The sequence below is a fragment of the Callithrix jacchus genome, chromosome 1, assembly GCF_049354715.1.
Source record: "Callithrix jacchus isolate 240 chromosome 1, calJac240_pri, whole genome shotgun sequence".
Classification (NCBI taxonomy): Eukaryota; Metazoa; Chordata; class Mammalia; order Primates; family Cebidae; genus Callithrix; species Callithrix jacchus.
The window spans coordinates 157635512-157651136 of record NC_133502.1 but is presented as its reverse complement, the minus strand read 5'-3'; the positions used below and the strand labels follow the sequence as shown (position 1 = coordinate 157651136).

Here is a 15625-nt window from a genome sequence, read left to right as displayed (position 1 = left end):
CTACCTTTGAATATTATAAATATTATAAATAAATGCTGCTACGAGCATTTATGTACAAATTTTTGCATGAACATATGTTTTCATTTCTCTTACCTACGAGTAGAATTGCTGGGTCATGTGGTAACTAACTCTGTGTTTAGCCATTTGTGGAACTGCCAGGCTATTTCCAAAGCAAAACTTTTTTTCCAAATTTGAAATATTAAATTTCCCCAACATTTATTATGATCCGTCTTTTTATTTGTTTATTTACCACCAGCAGTATATGAGGGTTTCTATTTCTCCAACATTTGTTATGATCTGTCTTTTTATTTATTCATTTATTTTTGAGATGGTGTCTTGTTCTACCGCCCAGGCTGGAGTACAATGGCATAATCTCAGCTCACTGCAACCTCCACCTCCCTGATTCAAGCAATTCTCCCACCTCAGCCTCCTGAGTAGCTGGGATTACAGGTGCCCACCACCACACCCTGCTAAATTTTGTATTTTTAGTAGAGACAGGATTTCACCATGTTGGCCTGGCTGGTCTCAAACTCCTGACCTCAAGTGATCTGCCTGCCTTGGACTCCCAAATTGTTGGGATTCCAGGTATGGGCCACTGTGTCTGGCCTTTTTAATTATAGCCTTTCTAGTGGGTGTGATGATGTAGTATTTAATTAAATTTTGATTTGCATTTCCCTAAAGACTAGTGATGTTGAGCATCTTTTCATGTGTTTATTGACCATTTGTATGTTTGTAGAAAAACTAGCTATATATGCCCTCTGCCTATTTTTAAATTAGATATTTGTCTTTTTATTATTGAGTTGTAATAGTTCTTTATATATTCTAGATTAAAAGTCCCTTCTCAGGTACATGATTTGCAAACAAACATGTTCTCCCATTTGGGTTGTCTGCGCTTTCCTTGTGTCTCGATGTCCTTTGAAGCAAAAAAAAAATTCGCACATTTTGATGACGTCCAGTTTATTTTTTCTTTTGTTGCTTGCACTCTTGGCGTCACAGCTAAGAAATCGTTGTCTAATTCAAGGTCATGAGGCTTTATGCCTATGTTTTATTCTAGAGTTTTATAGTTTTAGCTCTTACATTTAGGTCTTCGGTGTACTTTGAGTTAATTTTTGCATATGCTGCCATCTACTCTTAGGTTACCCAGTGCTGCAGTTAAAGGAAGAGTCAGTGCTGGATTCTTTCCCTTTCTTTACCAGTTTCCATAATAAGGAGTTGCTGCTCGAGTCATCCTATGGAGTTGGGTTTTTTTTCTTTGTGATTATGACACTTAGATTTAAACATATTTGTGTTTGGATCTATTGACAGTGACGTTGTTTTATCTGAGAAGCATGTCTGTGTCCTGCTTGGGTGACTGTTAAGAAGTCTTTCATTTGTCAAAGACTTCAGTATTCTTGCAGTGGTTTCTCATTCGAACTCTCACTTCTCCCAAGGAGAGGTGGGGAGAGCAGGTTTCCTGCGGCCCATTTTACAGGGGCAGGAATAGAAGCATTAGGAGGAGTAACTTGTATGAGGTCAAGTGGCAGATGCAGGACTTGACCCCTTATGTCTCTGGCTGCTTTCCTGTGCTCATGCCCCATGTGTATACCACATAGCCAAAACCTTGGCGTGAACCTGGAATTTGAGTTTGAGTCCTAGTTCGTGGCCTGTGACCTCTGGCTGGTCTTTGTGTTTCTTGGGGCCTTGGTTACCTACTTTGTGAAATCAGAAGGCTGGAAGAGTCAATTTCAGAGGATGAGGTTTCTTTCCTCAGTAAGATTGCCTGCATTGAGAAACAGCCCAGCTTTCGCTATGCTAGAGTAAGTCCCTGTTACACCCTTCTTCAAGCATGTCTGATTTTGGCAAAGCTTACCTTCCCAGGTAGGTATTCATCCAAAAAGTATTCTTTTTGTAAGGAGAGACTAGCAAAGGTTAACAGGGTTATCGAGATTCTTAACTTTATGCTATTATGTGACATTTGAGTTTCTTTAATCATGAGTTTATATTACACTTATCAAAATAATTACAAATTTAAAAATTTGTGTGTGAGGATGTGTAAGCAATTTACAAAGAGAAGCGGGGTTTTTTTAAAAAATCTTTTTTTCTTATTTGGCCATCTCACCCTAGGTTTTTTCATCTTCCCCGTTGTCTTCCAGAAACATGCCAAAGGCCAGGATTTGTTTGATCAGATTGTGTACCACTTGGACCTTGTGGAAACAGATTACTTTGGCCTCCAGTTCCTCGACTCTGCCCAGGTTGCGGTAAGTTATTGCTTTGATTCATTTCAGAACAGATTGGCTTTTCATTGCTAATCGCACATCGACAGTTGCTAGAAATGGGTAGAGAAAAACAGGAGTAAAACTGTGATGCTGTTCCAGTCATAGGCATTGGGACGGTGGTTGTGGGGCCCACGTGCCGTGTGTCACCAGGCCTGCAGGATCCCCTACCCTTGAGGTGACCAGTAACCGGGAGAGGATGTCAATGAGATGCTTTAGGGATGCATTATAGGCACATTTCTAGAAAAGGTAGAAGGAAGAAACATCATTATAGAAGTTCTTTTAGGTTGGGTGCAGTGGCTCATGCCTGTAATCCCAGCACTTTGGGAGGCTGAGGCAGGTAGATTGCTTGAGTCCAGGAGTTCACAACCAGCCTGGGCAACATGGTGAAACCCTATCTCTACAAAAAATATGAAAATTAGCCAGTCATGGTGGCACATGCCTGTAATCCCAGTTACTAGGGAGGCTGAGGTAGGAGGATATTGATTGAACCCGGATGGTCAAGGCTGCAGTGAGCTCAGTCGATTCTCCCACCTCAGCCTTCCTAGTATTCCAGCGTGGGTGACAGAGTAAGACCTTGTCTCAAAAAAAAAAAAAAAAAGAAAAGAAAAGAAGCTCATTTAATGCTGCTGCTTTTATTTTTAACCAGCAGAAAGAAGAGGCTGCACCACCATCTTCTTGTAGAGTCTGCCTGGGTAAAGAGCAGGTGCTGTGAACGCAGCTGAATGCCTGCCAGGCTTAGTGGGTTGGGGATGGAGGAGGTCAGAGCAGGTCTTGGTGTTGCACAAGAACCATCTTGCAGGTCCCAGGAAGATATGTTAGGTCAGCACTTGACTTGCTTAGCCTGACACAGAACTGTTCACGGTGGAGATGTTAGAATGAGTGAACTCCACAAAGCTCAGACCCACTCTTTTCAAAAGCAGGAATGACTTCATAGTTCCCCTTCCCAACAAAATCTAGCTTGGGGTTTCAAAGATAATTTATTCGACAATCTAAATCTATTTATGGAATGCCCATTATGCACTGGGCCCTGTGCTGAGCATTGCGGATAAAGCAGTGCACATAGATATGTCATATGCCAGATGGTAATAGGAGTCAAGAAAAACAAAGGCAAGGAAGGGGTTGACGGGGGGAAGGGGAAGCACTGTTTTAGACAGTGTATTAAAAGCTGGGTTCCCTGATCAGGATGTTTGCGCTGGAGACCTGGAACTCCTCATTATGGGTTAAGGTTGTCTACTGGGAGATACTTATCAGATAATTCCTGATTGTATCTGGAAGTTGTCAGGTGACATGTGACATTTGTAAGGTGGAGATGTACAAAATTGGTGTCTGGGAATTAGGTGTGCTGGAGAATGTTAGTGAAATGCTGAGTCCTTAGGTGACGGTTGGAATCTGGATGGGAATGCATCCTGAATACAGTGCCTCTGGGGTGGACACTCCCACTGGGTGTCCCCTCAACCTCAGCCACTTCCTCTGTACCTTCAGGACTTCCTGTTCAGCACCCCCCATCCCATCCCCAAACTGTGTCCTCCCTGAACTGTCCTCTTCAAACCCTCCCGGGTTCCTTCTCATTTCTCAGCCAGAGTCTCACTCCGCCCACCCAGCCTGGGAGAGGGGCGGAGCAGCGTTTCCCTTTCCGCCTTTCAGGCCAGTTCTGCTTCCTTTGAAGTTGGGCCCTGCCCTCTGACCTCACAACTGTCCCTCGCATCCCTTGAGGCCTCTGATGTCTCAGTTTTCCTCTTCCTCTGGGCAGCCTCAGGACTGAAGTTAATGGCCTTCCTACATATTCTGGACACTGTTTCCTGTCATTTAAGCTTCATTTAAGCAGACTTCACATAGATTCCTGTGGGCCCTGTCGCCACCTGCATTCCAAGATCCAGAATTCTGCCAGTCCCCATTCCAGGATAACTTCCCTTGATTCCTTCCATGTTCTCAGTTCCTCTCCCTCTGGGGTTGGCCCACGATGGTCTCCTTCTGCACTTTCTTCCCTCCCAGCCTCCTCCTGCCCTGGCCTTCCTCCCAGCCTGGGCCAGGCCTCGGTCACCTCACCTGTGTCCTCACTTGGCCTTTGATTCTCCTGCCCCCGTGACTGTCCCCTGGCCTCCCCTTGACACGCAGGCCCATCTGTTTCCTCTGTGACTTGTCCCAGCCTGCCAGGCATTGCTGGAGAGAACCACGGCCTGTGCCTTCTGGCACCAGCACCAATCACAGACTGATCACAAGTTCAGCAGTGTCCAAGCCCCCGAGCTCTCCCTGAGCCTTGGTAGCTCCAGATTGGCTGTTGGCTACCCCACAGGTCTGTGTCTGGATCTGAGCACAGACCTTTAATCCAGTCCCCACAGAGACTTTGTTCCAGCAGTTGCCTCACCTGCTGAGAAGACTGAGGTCATCAGGCTAAAACTCCCCGAATTTTCTTCCCTTACACCTCCGATTCTGTCTTTCCATCATTTTTTTTAAGTCTTAAGTGAAGGGAGCATGCCTCTTTCTCCTCCATCTACTCTACACCTGCAGCAGCAGTCCTATTTCCACTTGCTTCCCAGATGCCACATTTAGAGTTCTCTTCTCTGTCCCGGCATCCTCCACCTGTTTCCAGCATCTGCCAGTCTCTAGCCCTCCTCTTCCCTGCAACTCTTCTTGATTCTCCCTTCTCCTGTGTGTCTTAAAGCATGTAGTATTTTTGGCTTCAGAATATCTATGGCCCTGGACTAGAAGTCAGACTGCACCTTGTTCCTGGCTCTGCCTATGAACATTTGGTAGGCTTTAGATAGGCTGCCTTTCTCCTCTGGCCTCTGTTTCCTCATCTGTACAATGGGTTATTGGACCTGTTCTCCAGTAACACTTACAGTTCTAATGTTCAGATTCTGGGTGTAAAGGGGAGTACATTAGTCCATTCTCACACTACTGTGAAGAAAGACCCAAGCCTGGGTAATTTATAAAGGAAAAAGGTTTAATTGACTCACAGTTCCACATTGCTGGGGAGTCCTCAGGAAACTTAGAATCATAGCAGGAGGCAACGGAGAAGCAGTCACTTTCTTCACAGGGAGACAGGACAGAGTGAGTGCAAGCAGCGGAAATGCCAGACGCTTACAAAGCCATCAGAGCTCGTGGGAACTCACTATTACAAAAACAGCATGGAGGAAACCACCCCCAATCCAGTTACTGCCATCTGGTCCTGCCCTTGACATGTGGGGATTATGGGGACTATAATTCAAGATGAGATTGTGGATGGGGACACAGCCACAGTCTGGTAGGCTTTAGATAGGCTACTTTTTCTCCTCTGGCTGCTGTTTCCCATCTGTAAAATGGGGTACTTGGACCTTTTCTCCAAGAACTCTTACATTCTGAGCTAAAGGGGAGGTTGGCATGTCTGCTCCAAATGTCTTCTCTAGTTAGAAAGGAGAAGGTATCTGTCACTTCTGCCATTAGAACCTATGCCTGTTCCCTTGGCAGCATGTCCTCATCCCCATGTGACCCCTCATTAGCCACTCAGATTCCCAGAAAGTCTGTGACTCCATTATGAAGGACTTTGCCATGAGCCTCTGCTGACTTGGCTGGAAGACTCTCCCACTTGCCTGTGCCCTGTCACTGTGCAGCAGGAGGGGTGTTCACAGCAGGATTCAGGCGGCTTTCCAAGGCCAGACACCTGCAGATGCTCAGGCTCTCAGGTCTTTCCAGCCTCCAATTCTTTGAACATGAGGCAAAAGCAGGTGGGAGGGTGGGGTCCTTGTCTGCCTCCAGCTCTGAGGATTCGAGAGCTGTGCAGTAGCAGCAGCTCCCAGGGCCCTCTGGTCATTCCCACCTTTGCTTTCTGAGGTCTGATGATGCCTGCACTTACTTCTGTGCTTGTGCTATGTCTCCTTCTGCTGTTTCTCACCTGTTTAAACTTCTAGCCACCCTTCCAGACCATCTCAAATGACCCCCCCCACCCCTCATCAAGCGTGTCCTGAACTCCCAAAGTGTCAAAGTGTTTTTTATCCTATGCACATCTTATTGTGCCCTCTGTGGTCATTTGATTGTTTGACTTTGGGTTTGTTGTTTGTATATATATATATATCAATAAAACTTTTTTTTTTTTTTGAGTCGGAGTTTTGCTCTTGTTACCCAGGCTGGAGTGCAGTGGCGCGATCTCGGCTCACCGCAACCTCTGCCTCCTGGGTTCAGGCAATTCTCTTGCCTCAGCCTCCTGGGTAACTGGGATTACAGGCACGTGCCACTGTGCCCAGCTAATTTTTTGTATTTTTAGTAGAGATGGGGTTTCACCATGTTGACCAAGATGGCCTCGATTTCTCGTGATCCACCCACCTCGGCCTCCCAAAGTGCTGGGATTACAGGCGTGAGCCACTGCGCCCGGCCCTCAATTAAACTTTTTAAAATTAGATCTCAAAACTTAGGACTTCCTCATCTTAACTTGATGATGATTCTTGGGGACAAGACACTTAACCTAGAACCTTCTTTTTTTTTTTTTTGAGATGGAGTCTCATTCAGTTGCCAGGCTGGCGTGCGCAATCTTGGCGCACTGCAATCTCCGCCTCCTGGATTCAAGCCATTCACCTGCCTCAGCCTCCCAAGTAGCTGGGATTATAGGCGCATGCCATCACACCCGGCTAATTTTTGTATTTTTAGTAGAGATGTGCTTTCACCAGTTGGCCAGGATGGTCTCTATCTCCTGACCTCGCGATCCACCCACCTCGGCCTCCCAAAGTGCTGGGATTACAGGTGTGAGCCACCGCGCCTGGCTAGAACCTTCTTTTTTAGCCCCAGAAGGGACCTGAGGAGAGGCATTTGTCAAATCTTTCTAGACCTTTCTTTTACTGTCTTCTAGATCATTAAAAAAAAAAATCCTTTCAATCTTGGCAAGTCACTTGGCAAATGGCATAGCTTGGACTCAAACTCAAGTTTTGCAATTTCAGGTCTGTGTATTCTTTCTAGATCTTTCTTTTACTGTCTTCTAGATCGTTTAAAAAAATCCTTTCGATCTTGACAAGTCACTTGGCAAATGGCATAGCTTGGACTCAAACTCAAGTTTTGCAATTTCAGGTCTGTGTATTCTTTCTAGATCTTTCTTTTACTGTCTTCTAGATCGTTAAAAAAAAAAATCCTTTCGATCTTGGCAAGTCACTTGGCGAATAGTATAGCTTGGATTCAAACTCAAGTTTTGCAATTTCAGGTCTGTGTACTCTTTCTAGTATACTGCACTCTTGAACCTCAGTTTCCTATCTGTAAAGTGGAGGCATTGTAGTAACATCTCTTTCATGGGGATTTTGAGGAACTCAGAGAATTCATGATTAATGGAGGAGAAAAGTTTTTGTAACCTGAGACATAGGTCTGGGTCTCCTCTTCATAGCTGGGCAGTGTGAAGGGGCACCAGAAGTCATCACTGCCCCCAGGGGTGCTAACCCCCTACTAAGAAGGCACAGTTAGCTGATTGGAACCTGTAAGGCCTGCATGTCCTGTGGGAGAAACCTTAGCAAATTTAAACAAGAGCCTTTTGGGAGAGTCTGCTGAGATAGCTTTTGGAGTCACTGATTTTCACAGGACCTGGGAAGTGATGGGATGTCATAGGAGGTGAGGTGTTCCTGCGGACAGGAGGGCAATGGTGGACCCGGAAGGGAATGATTCACTTGACTGTTGGCTTATTGCTCCATAATTGAGCCTCCTTCAAGCTCTGACATTCCTACCCAGCCCCTGACATGCAGACCAGAGGGTTGGCAGCTGCAGGGCTCTTGGCATGGCTCTCTGCATACCCAGTTTATATCCCCAGATCCCTGAAAAGAGCCAGGCCTGGTTTCCATAGTGCCCTGCCCAACCCAGTTACCCTGGTTGAAGCAACTGTCAAAGCCTATTGATATCACCTATTTTTAGCAGTTGGGACTAGGACCTCCTGCTTCCCTTTTCCATGTCAAAACAGGAGGCGATCCAGGGACCCACTCTGCAGTTTTCACTTTGGTACAGCTCAAAGCAGGGGCTGGGAATCAAAGCTTGCTTCTGAGAGCTGGGGGCTCAGGCCTGCACCTTCTCACTTTCCCACCACCTGATCACAATAACGGCTATTTACCCAGTTCTCGCCCTGAGCCCCGAGCATTGAACTAAAGTCTTTATGTAACTCTTATTGAATATAAGTCACTGATCTATAAAGTAGGCCATAAAACATACCCATTTTACAGATGATGAAGCTGAGGCTCAGAGACACTAATGTTCCTAAGAATGTTGTAAAGGTTAAAGCCAGGATTCAGAACTTGGTCTCACTCCAAAGCCCAGCACTTTCCACTTGGCTGTACAGCTCCAATATGCACTTAGTTCACATGTACATACACATATAGAAGGGAGAAAGGGAATGTTTAGTCAATACCATTCAGCCAACTCTGACTTGAGTGAGCTCAGTGCTCACTTAGCACTGAGCTCTATGGTTGCACAAATGAGCTGGATATTGTCTCTGCCTGCCACATTCTGGTAGGAGACATTGACAAGTAATCCCCTGAACTACAATATATTCAGTCCTCTAAAGGGCCAGTGTAAAGGTTCCTCTGTGAGTCTGGAGGAGGGAGTGTCTATGTATTATTGATAAAATGAGCAAGATTTCCAAGAGGAAGGGTAAACACTGATGTGGGCACAGAGAATGAGAGGAGTTTGCTAGGCAGAGGAGGGGCAGGGGTAATAATAGCCCCACCATGCAGGAGCCTCCCTTCCTCTCTTGGGAGCAGGTGTCCTGGAGGGTGGATGTGGCTACCATAAGTCCCTTTCCTAAGCCCCTTTTCAACAGGAAAAGGGAACTTTTTCTGAGGGTACATTTTGCAGTAAGGAATCAAAAATAGATAATTTTGACCTTTGTCTCAAGACTTGTCAGATATTTGTCCCCTGGCCCTTGCAGCAACTTAGAATCTGTCAATAAGAGGTGCAGGGCCCTATAGTGAGGTTAGTACATAGATACAGTGCCTGCTAGGAGGGCTCAGTGGCCACTAAAGGGACTCTTGGTGGCTTCTTTGGCTTTGCTCTAATGATTGTTCACAATGTCATCACATTTGTCATTTGGGTGGACACTATTGGGTACTCTTGCCATATCAGATGTAATTATAAGAAGAAAGGAGTGACTACTAGGTATACCTGGCGGGGACATCATAGAGTATAAATGCTAAGAGTGGGTTCTATGTTATGAGTGCCAGAAATCAAACAAAACGCCTTCCTTCCACCCATTTGGTTCAGTGCAGTTTCCATAGACAGTGCTTAGGGAGTAGTTCTGTTCATAGGGGCTGAAGCTAAGGCTTAGGAGCCGGGGCTGAGAGGTGTGTTGGGGGGCCTTGCTTGTGGCCGCACACCAGGTGAGTGGCAGAGCCGCAACTTGAGCCCTGATCTTCTGCCTCTTTGCATGGTGGTCCAAAGAAATGTAAACTGGACTCAAGAAATGTCACAGGGCCTAGTGCGGTGGCTCATGCCTATAATCCCAGCACTTTGGGAGGCCGAGATGGGTGGATCACCTGAGGTCAGGAGTTCGAGACCAGGCTTGGCCAACATGGTGAAACTCCGTCTCTACTAAAAATATAAAAATTAGCCGGGTACGGTGGCACATGCCTGTAACCCCAGCTACTTGGGAGGCTGAGGCAGGAAAATTGTTTGAAACCAGGAGGCGGAGGTTGCAGTGAGCCAAGATGGTGCCATTGCGTTCCAGCCTGGATGACAGAGCAAGACTTTGTCTCGAAAAGAAAAAAGAAATGCCATAGGCTTCTCCACAGCCTGTCTCTGAATACTGGGAGGGAGGGCGAATGTTTTCCTGCCCATGTGCAAATACTGGTGCTGAATGGGAAGCTGCTAAAGGGATCTCCACCACTGATTTAGATGATTCCAAGGAAATCATCTCACACCAGCAAGTAGCTGGTGTTAAATGAGTTTATAGGGTTTCATCCTGATGGGGAGGAGAAAAGATCCCCGCCATAGGCAGAGAAGACACTTGAAGCTAGTCTGTGGTGTGGAAACCTGGAGTACTGAGTGCTGACACTGATAGGGCTGTGAGTTTGAATTCCAGCGCCACCTCTTATCAGGCTGCCCGTCCCACACCCTGGCATTAGTCAGGGGATGGATGCGACACAGTGAACTCCAAAGATGTTCATCTCCTTCTCTTTTCATCCTTTGGGTACAATTCGATTATCTCTTCAGATTCCTTTCAGCTCTAATTTAAACACTATATATACACAGATATCTGTGTTGGGTCTTACTCTGTCACTCAGGCTTGAGTGCAGTGGTGTGATCTCGGCTCACTGCAATCTCTGCCTCCCTGGTTCAAAGGACTCTCCTGCCTCAGCCTCCTAAGTGGCTAGGACTATGGGCACGCACCACCACACCTGGCTAATTTTATATTTTTGGTAGAGACAGGATTTTACCATGTTGGCCAGGCTGGTCTTGAATTGCTGACCTCAAGTGATCCACCTGCCTTGGCCTCCCAAAGTGCTGGGATTATAGATGTGAGCCACCATGCCTGGCCTATTTTTAATATACACAGGGTCTCTTTGTCACCCAGGCTGGAGTGCATTAGTGTGATCATAGCTCATTGCAGTTTTGATCTCTTAGGCTCAAGCAATTCTCCCACATCAACCTCCTCGGTAGCTGGGAGTATCTGACTACAGGTGTATGCCACCATGCTTAGCTATATATATATATTTTTTTAATTTGTAGAGATGGGGTCTTGCTGTATTGTCCAGGCTGATCTCAGACTCATGAGCTCAAATGATCCTTCTGCCTCAGCCTCTTAAATTGTTGAGATTGCAGGTGTGAGCCTCCATCTCTGGCTCAGATACTTTATAAGCCAAGAAAATTTACAGGTACTAGAAATCCCGTTATGAGTGCCATCACTCAGACTTAATGGTGAAGGCTCAGGAGGTATTCTGGCAGAGAGCTGTTAGATGTTCTTCAACCCCTGAGCTACTCTGAGGGCTTGTAGTTCCAATGCTGCCATGTAGATTTTCGATGATTAGATTCTACGACCAGCCTTATGGGTGTCATATTTGCAGAACTGATGTACTGTTGGAACAGATGGGCCTTGCCAAGATCATCTCACACATCTCGATTTATGGAAAGGATTTTGCCAGATGGACTTGGATGAGAAATTCAGATTAGAAACCACCTTTCTAACACTCGCTAGAGTATTTGAGTAAAATGTCCTGCCATTTGAACTCAGAAATGCACCTATCTGTTTCCAGTGACTGGTTTAATGGTCTGCTAAGAGGGCCAGAGCCATTGCCTTGGCGTTTACCCACAGGCGGCATGGCTATATTTAGCCAGGACACAGGTGAACATCTAAGACAGGTCCCGCTGCTGTTGAATACAGTCCTCAAAGCTGAGTGTAGCAGACAGTTTACTCATTGTCACGTTAGGCTTTCATTGCTCCAGTGTTCATGTCACAAGGTGGGCTTGTGGGATAAAATAGGAGTGATCAGAGTCTGGAAGGCTGCTGCCGTGAAGAAGAAAGTCAGATCATTTTGAACCGGTTGGATACATGATAGGTTTTGTCATCTCTCATTTTAGGATTGTGACTGGGTTTCTTACTGTCTCTGATGCAGGCAAGCAAAACCTGATCCAAGCACCCAAGGGCTCAAGGAGCTTTTAAAATGAGGAAGCCGTTTCTGATTCCATTCTCGGCTTTACCAGCCCCAGACTTTTCATAGGCATCTGCCCTGGCAGGTCCTGCTTTGGGCAGGGCTCTGAGGCTGAGCAGGAAGCCCAGCCTGCAATGGCTCGGGGCGGAAGCGGGGGGTCCCTTTTTTGCAGTGTGGCCTGAGGGTAAAGCAGTCAGTCACCTCTTACCAGCATCTGGCTGTGGTCTCCCTGTGAGTGCACACCAGCCATAGATGTTTGGCGGTTTCACCTCTTGGACTAGCCTGCAAAACCTGAAATTGCTTGAGATTTTGCAGAGCCCAAACAGCAATTTTGAGAAGGGGTTGTGGCTGTTTCTAGATCTCCAAGATTATCAGAGCCTCTTCCTGGGGAGGAAAGGACGTGGAAAACTCACTACAAAATATTTAACGGGCACACTGGAAGCATATATGAAAACTGATGCTCTGAGATTCTGTTTAATGAGTCTCAGGTGGGACCTGGGTTTTGACTTTTTCAAAGTTCCTCAAGTATTGGTGATACGAATACACAGCCAGGGTTGAAAACCACAGCCAAGGAGACCACACAAGTTGGACTTGGCTCAAAATGAGACTTTGACAGTAGAGGGAAAGGAAAGGGAGGCCTAAACTTGTTCTACTCAAATAATGGTAAGGAGACTTGACAAAAGAAAGAAATGGAACAAGCTCCTTTAAGCGTCAAGCCTCTCATGGGCTAAGTAGACTAGGGGATGAGTGGTGAATTCTTTTGGAAGTGAGAACAGGTTTAGTCATAGCCATTAGCATGATACTTGGTAGGAAAGTAAATATTGGGCTTAAATCAAGTTTGTGTCAGCGCCCTCCAGGGGCCAGAATTGGGGGTTTTCAGCTTGTTTGAGGGCACTGGTGGCATCTCATTCTAATGAGGCGAACTCATAAAACAAGAAGTGAATATGGACATGACAACCCAGCTCACCCCCTAAAAACAATATTCTCATTAAAATAAAAAATTATGCGGCAAGGTAAAAAGAAAGCAAATGACATTCACAGCCCCACCATCCAAAAATAACCTCTGCAGTTCCTTCTGGACATATCTGGATAGAAAATACTAATTTTATATAAATGGGATGCCACCTGATTTTTTTTTCTCATGTAACACTGTGCTGCAGTTCTCTTGCCACATCTGTAAATATAGGCCTACGTCAGTTTTAAGTAGTATTTCATTATATGGATGGGCCGTTTTCTAACCTGTCTTTGTTGATAGACATTTAGGTCCTTTCTAATTCAAAGCTATTAACAGTGAGATAAAGCATCCGGTACGTGTGCTTCTGAGATACGCATCCTGCTGTGGTGACATTACATGGCTGCCTGGCCAGGAGCGGAGATGACAAAAGCCCCCATCCCACAATCTCCCATTGCACTGCCCCCAGCTTATTGTATTATAAATCATCTGCTATTTGCTTTTGTGTGTCCTTATCGCCCTCCTCCCACACAGTCATAATGGCCTCTTTGGTTAGGTGTGGAGTACACTGTACCAGTAGAGTCCTGTCCTTCCTCGTTGTTAGGCTGCGCAGAGCGTGAGTGTGTCTGGAAGCCCATTGGTAGTCAGCAGAATGGCCTCTGCCTCTGAATAACTCCTGAGAAGCCCACTCTGCCTGTGTCACCCCCAGCTGTCTTTTTAACAGGGAAGTTCCAGCATGTACTGAGTCCACATAAAGTAATGGGAACAGTCCCTACCTGCCTCACTTTAAAAAAAAGTATTTATTTAACATTTATTTATTTATCAAGAATCTTGGCCAGGTGCAGCGATGGGGGGATCACCTGAGGTCGGGAGTTCAAGACCAGCCTGGGCAACATGGTGAAATCCCATCTCTACTAAAAATACAAAATTAGCCAGGCATGGTGGCATACGCCTATAGTCCTGGCTACTCAGGAGGCTGAGGCAGAAGAATCTCTTGAACCTGGAAGGTGGAGGTTATAGTGAGCTAAAATCATGCCACTGCATTCCAGCCTGGTAGACAGAGGGAGACTCCATCTCCATACTTTGTGCCCGGCACAGGAAACAATTAAGTACACAATTCCTGGCCTCCAGGAGCTGACGTCTGCACAGAGGGGCTCAGTATATGTTCCTAAATGTAGTTCTCCATGGAAGTGAAGTGACTGAGGCTCCTCAGGAGTACGGTATCAATGACTTTGACTCATAGAGAAACTTATATGAGGCAGATGGTTTTGTAATCTCCTTGGATAAGACTGAAGCAGTTCTTTTGGTCAAAGCTAGAGGACGTTAAAATGCCCTCACTGGCCAGAGCAAAATGATCTTAGGCAAATCCTTGCCTGCCTTTGCATTTGCAGTGTGGCTCATTTTCCTGGCAAAAGAATAAAGGGGTTGTGAATTTTGGTTCTGTATTTTAAAGAGTTTAGGGCGACAACTACAAAACCATTGTATGATGAGAGATTATTGGCAATGTAGCTTGTACTTTGTGCTAGATTAGTGCAGACCTGGAATGCTTGGAGAAGATCGGCTGTAACTTGAGAAACTCAGAAGGAAAAGGCAGTTGTTGGTTCTGCTGATCAGTTTGTTAAGGGGTTTTATGTTCTTTCAGGTGCCACTTTGTAAAACTTCCAGAAACAAGGCATTCCCCTCCCCAGAAAAATGCACATATATGCATAAACGTCGAATTTTTTATACCATCCCAAGCACTTTGCAGTTTCCCAGCCTAAGATAACCCATGAACTGATCCAAACCCTGGTTTCTATGGGTAGAATTACTAAGGTTTTAGAGGGTAACTGTGAGGGCTGAATAAACTTGCTGATAAACTATTCCTAAAGAAACTTTTTCTTTCTTTCTTTCAGCACTGGCTGGATCATTCCAAACCCATAAAAAAGCAGATGAAAAGTAAGTAAGCAGAATTTAGCCCACAAGTTTATTTCTTTTTTCTGAGAGTAAACTCCTTTGCCAGTGTTTTGAGGTGTTATGTTTTCATTAGAACTTGGAAGCATTTTAAAATCAATTCAGTATTAAGTGGAAGATTTTTAATTTCTTAAGGCTAGCCAAAGATGAGAGTTTAAAATCTGAATAAAAGTGTTTAGTGGGTACAGAAAAACCAACTGGGCTCTCATTTGAAATCAGACGCCTCTGCCAATGAGAACTGATTAATCTGCTATTCAGAAAGTCAACTTTACACCTATTATATCTACTTTCTAATGAGTTACAACATAGACTCAAGATGAGAGAGTAGGAGGGATCTTTGATAGTCTGCTACAGCTTTTTCAGTGTGCAGGTGTGGTGACCACATTTCTTTAACGTTGTTTATGCTTGGGTAATTTTTTAAAATTCATATTCTCTTAAAAGTACTTTAAAGTATTTTTAGATAACAGAACACTTACATCATTTTCCTTTAGGCTTTGTACTTTGGTTTTTTTTTTTTTTTTTTTGAGACAGAGTTTTGCTCTTGTTGCCTAGGCTGGAGTGCAATGGCGTGATCTTGGCTCACTACAACCTCCGCCTCCTGGGTTCAGGCAATTCTCCTGCCTCAGCCTCCTGAGTAGCTGGGATTACAGGCACATGCCACCATGCCCAGCTAATTTTTTGTATTTTTAGTAGAGACGGGGTTTCACCATGTTGACCAGGGTGGTCTTGATCTCTTGACCTCGTGATCCACCCACCTCAGCCTCCCAAAGTGCTAGGATTACAGGCGTGAGCCACCGTGCCCGGCCAGGCTTTGTACTTTGTAAAAACTTGCTATCAGTTTGGAGTATTGTGGCATCAGGGGTGAAAGTAAAATGTCAGCTTTTAGT

At 45.4% G+C, this 15625-nt stretch overlaps 1 protein-coding gene across 9 annotated transcripts in view; it reads left to right on the top strand.

Annotated features, from left to right (window-relative positions):
• EPB41L4B (erythrocyte membrane protein band 4.1 like 4B) overlaps positions 1-15625 on the top strand; it is a 159478-nt gene that overhangs the window by 43892 nt on the left and 99961 nt on the right. For all 9 annotated transcript variants that reach the window (XR_013535843.1, XM_078374101.1, XM_035254233.3 and 6 more), the window contains exons 2-3: positions 2133-2237; positions 14681-14723. Coding sequence is in view for 8 of the 9 variants with exons in the window: in XM_078374101.1 (XP_078230227.1) it covers positions 2133-2237; positions 14681-14723 (148 nt within the window). In the remaining variant the exon portion in view is untranslated. The remainder of the gene's footprint in view (positions 1-2132; positions 2238-14680; positions 14724-15625) is intronic.